At 35.9% G+C, this 4,331-nt stretch overlaps 1 protein-coding gene across 1 annotated transcript in view; it reads right to left on the reverse strand.

The window, feature by feature from the left end:
* Positions 1–515: 515 nt before the first annotated feature.
* The window catches only part of LOC121386577 (IQ calmodulin-binding motif-containing protein 1-like), a 24,173-nt gene continuing 20,357 nt past the window's right edge, over positions 516–4,331 (reverse strand). Inside the window, exons 13-14 of the mRNA XM_041517529.1 lie at positions 3,755–3,911; positions 516–2,093 (exon numbers count right to left, since the gene is read on the reverse strand). Of these exons, the coding sequence (XP_041373463.1) occupies positions 1,894–2,093; positions 3,755–3,911 (357 nt within the window). The 3' untranslated portion in view covers positions 516–1,893. The remainder of the gene's footprint in view (positions 2,094–3,754; positions 3,912–4,331) is intronic.

Below are 4,331 nucleotides of genomic sequence, written 5' to 3' on the forward strand. Positions count from 1 at the left end.
GAGATAGCAACAGTAAATTAATTATTAGAAGCACATGTATGATTTCAGCTCCATAGTTAATTTATAAATGTTCATGTATATTTAAAGTTTCCGTCTTCTTGCCATAAAATACTTTAAATAATGATATAACAATAGTGTTACTTGCTATCAATCTTTTTCAATATCCCCAGTATACACAGAACATTAATTTCAGTGATTTGTATTCACAAGATGGTCACATTTACTTGCAAGGTATAAGCCACATCAGGGGCGTAGCTAGAAAAGTTGTAGCATTACGCATGCCGCTTTATTGGGAAAACTTAATTACTGAAACAGGGAAGAGGATATTTTATAGAACAATTACAGACAGCCTCGACCTATTCCCGGATTCTTTTTGCATTATGCATGTGCGTACTGTGCGTAATGGGTGCTACGCCTTTGGCACACAGTCAATACTAGATGGTCCTTAATTAATATCCAGGTGTATACATAACTTAGGACATGATAGCAGGAGATATATAACTAACACATTCAAGTATCATGATACATGTATATTTAATATCAAAATAAGATGGACGGATCTGCACAGTAACAAAATTAATTGTAAACCTTTCTTGCATTGACAAATACAGTACAACAAGTATAACACCGATGAGATATAAATATAGATTACATGATATGATAAACGTAGAACTTGACTGCCACTGGTTCAGTCATTGTAGATCAGGGACCTAATTCACAAAGGTCTCTTAGGCTCTGCTAGACAACAAAGCATCCTCTTTGCAAGTCTTTTAGCATTGCACTGCGAGATCATAACGTTGCGAGAGTTTAGTGAATTAGGCCCCTGGTTTTATCACAGAATGATGTAAGGAAGTTAACAAGTATATAACACTTGACAGATCAATAGTAACATCATGAACTAAAAATAGTTCCTTGATATTGTGTTAATTATTGTGGATATTTTTCTTTAAAGAAAGCACAAATGATGCTTATAGGATAGGATAAAATGATATAAATAACAACTGTTCTTGTTTTTAAGGTCTTGTAATGACATTTTAAAACAAGCATATATAATAAAATGAAACTTCTGTAATTTGATGTATGTACCTTCCGACAAACAGGACACCACATACCATGGCTTTTGACATATCTTTTTTGGGGGGCATTGTTTGTGGCAGGAAAAACCAAATGGGTCTGTCTGGGAGGTTTGATCCTACCACTCAAGCACACCTAGGCCCGCGCTTATAAACGTTTTAGAGTCCAGACTCAATCTCTAATGACGTCACACACACGCATACAATTTGTATGGCGTTGTCATCACATTAGTGTCTCAGACTCTTATTGGATTCTCGAGTCTAGACTCTAAATGGTTTATATGCACCAGGCCAGGTGAGTGCTCTACCAACTGAGCTAAATCCTGCCCTTTGGTACATCAAATGGTGTGGTATGTGCTGTCTGTGGAAACATGTCTTTCAAAAATCTCTTTGCTGCTGAATGGCAGAAAGCCATGCTGAATGGCCAGAAGAGTGAGCTTGACCTTTCTGAGATGAAAATAACCAAGTGTGTAATAAAAGCTGTGACAGACATGATGATTACATATCTGTCCTCACAATATTCAATACCGTATCTCTGCACAGGACCAATTTCAAAAGACGTTATCAGGGTATGCAACGATGAATCACAGTTAGGTGTTTTGTCTACAAATGGCTGATCTTGACAAAGATATATGGTTCCAACTCCATCTGTAGGAGAATTTTATAGCACATGCCAGTATAGGTACCAAAAACCTTTGTACAGCTACCACAAACAAGTGGACGTCTGCATGTACACACAGCAACGACCTGAATGTATTTTACAGAAATACTGCTCAAATTATTTATGTGAGAAGTCCCTCAAGTCCTGAGTGGTCTCCATCTAAAACTGCATCAAGTCGAATTCGTCTTGTAAGGCTTCAATGGCTTCATCATCCTCCTCTCCCAGTCTCTTCCACCAGGGCTGACTCAGTTTGTGTAGAATATCTTTGTGGTTCATCTTCGCCTTGACCATCACGGGCACCGACCGGCTAGAGTACATGTACACGTCATCCTCTTTCACTTCCTTCAGGCTGGGAGCCACTGAAATAATCAAAGAAAACACTGTGAAATTGCTTTTAAGTCTTGAGCAACTAAAATAAATAGGGAATAACTAGTTATTATCTTTATCCTGCAGACCATAAACATTAAGGGGAAAAGCTATTATTTCTGTTATTTTAGCCACATTGTATGATGGATTTTGTAATGTGACTATGCATGCGACGTCAAAAGTCATATCCTTCTACTATACAGATGTGACTTTACTTTATCCGTCATCATATTCTGTCAAAAGAAACAGTGTTTGCAGGAAAAATAATAAAACACTACAGCATAAACTTCTTTCAGGCTGAGAGTGAACAAAACAATGACACAAATTGCTATTTGAACTAGGAGTAACCAAAGTGATGAATTGAAATACTGTTTGGTGTCTTTCAACCTTGGAGCTACTAAAAAGATGAATTAAAATACCATTTGACGTCCTTCAAGCTTGGAGCAACTAAGAAGATGAATTAAAATACCATTTGACGTCCTTCAAGCTTGAAGCTACTAAAAAGATGAATTAAAATACCATTTGACATCCTTCAAGCTTGGAGCTACTAAAAAGATGAATTAAAATACCATTTGACGTCCTTCAAGCTTGGAGCTACTAAAAAGATGAATTAAAATACCATTTGACGTCCTTCAAGCTTGGAGCTACTAAAAAGATGAATTAAAATACCATTTGACGTCCTTCAAGCTTGAAGCTACTAAAAGGATGTATTAAAATACCATTTGACGTCCTTCAAGCTTGAAGCTACTAAAAAGATGAATTAAAATACCATTTGACGTCCTTCAAGCTTGGAGCTACTAAAAAGATGAATTAAAATACCATTTGACGTCCTTCAAGCTTGGAGCTACTAAAAAGATGAATTTAAATACCATTTGACGTCCTTCAAGCTTGGAGCTACTAAAAAGATGAATTTAAATACCATTTGACGTCTTTCAAGCTTGGAGCTACTAAAAAGATGAATTTAAATACCATTTGACGTCTTTCAAGCTTGGAGCAACTAAAAAGATGAATTAAAATACCATTTGACTTCCTTCAAGCTTGGTGCTACTAAAAAGATGAATTTAAATACCATTTGACTTCCTTCAAGCTTGGAGCTACTAAAAAGATGAATTAAAATACCATCTGACGTCCTTCAAGCTTGGAGCTACTAAAAAGATGATTTAAAATACCATCTGACGTCCTTCAAGCTTGGAGCTACTAAAAAGATGAATTAAAATACCATTTGACGTCCTTCAAGCTTGGAGCTACTAAAAAGATGAATTAAAATACTGTTTGACATCTTTCAATTTGGGGGCTATTAAAATGATGATGTCTTTCCAGCTTGAAATCACTTTTATTTAAAGTTTGGCTAGACCATCAACAGATGTAAATTAGGCTTCTGAGAATTGAAAATTGGCATAGGTTACACAAAAACAAATTCAGGCAACCCATTTTGTTTTAGCGTAACCTGTCATGGAAATGTAAAGGATGTCTTACAATGAATGCTTGAATGAAAAATAGGTTATGCATGAACAAAACTTTTGTTCTCTTAGCTTCCAGATGTACACTTTTAACAGGGGTTATGATAAAAAAAGAAGAGTATGTACAGGGAAATATTGATAATTATGAATGGCTGCTAACTGATATTAAACATATAAAACATGCTGACACATACGCAGTATTAATTCCGAGTCTGTTTCGAGCCTGGCAAGAAGTGCATCGCGGTGAAGCTGAGCCTTCCTGTTGGACTTGACCGACACGTAATGACGATGCAGCATCTCGGCGGCTTTCTTGTGGATTTCTTCAACTTCATCTCTCGTCTTACGAGAAGTCTGAAAACAGACACATAGACTGGGTGTTCTTTTTTAAACAGTGGTTGTTAAGAATTACCTTTAGTTACTGTAAAGTAAGAGACCTAATTCTGTAAACTCTTGCAACTTAGTGCATGTATGTATGAATAAATGTTTAACAACACCCCAGCACTAAAAATACATAAGCTATTGGGTGTCAAACTAAGGTAATGCAAAATGTATGTATGTATGTATGTATGTATGTATGTATGTATGTATGTATGTATGTATGTATGAATAAATGTTTAACAACACTGCAGAACTAAAAATACATCAGCTATTGGGTGTCAAACTAAGGTAATGCAAAATGTATGTATGTATGTATGAATAAATGTTTAACAACACCGCAGAACTAAAAATACATCAGCTATTGGGTGTCAAACTAAGGTAATGCAAAATGTA

Source organism: Gigantopelta aegis, chromosome 2 (assembly GCF_016097555.1).
Source record: "Gigantopelta aegis isolate Gae_Host chromosome 2, Gae_host_genome, whole genome shotgun sequence".
Taxonomy (NCBI): domain Eukaryota; kingdom Metazoa; phylum Mollusca; class Gastropoda; order Neomphalida; family Peltospiridae; genus Gigantopelta; species Gigantopelta aegis.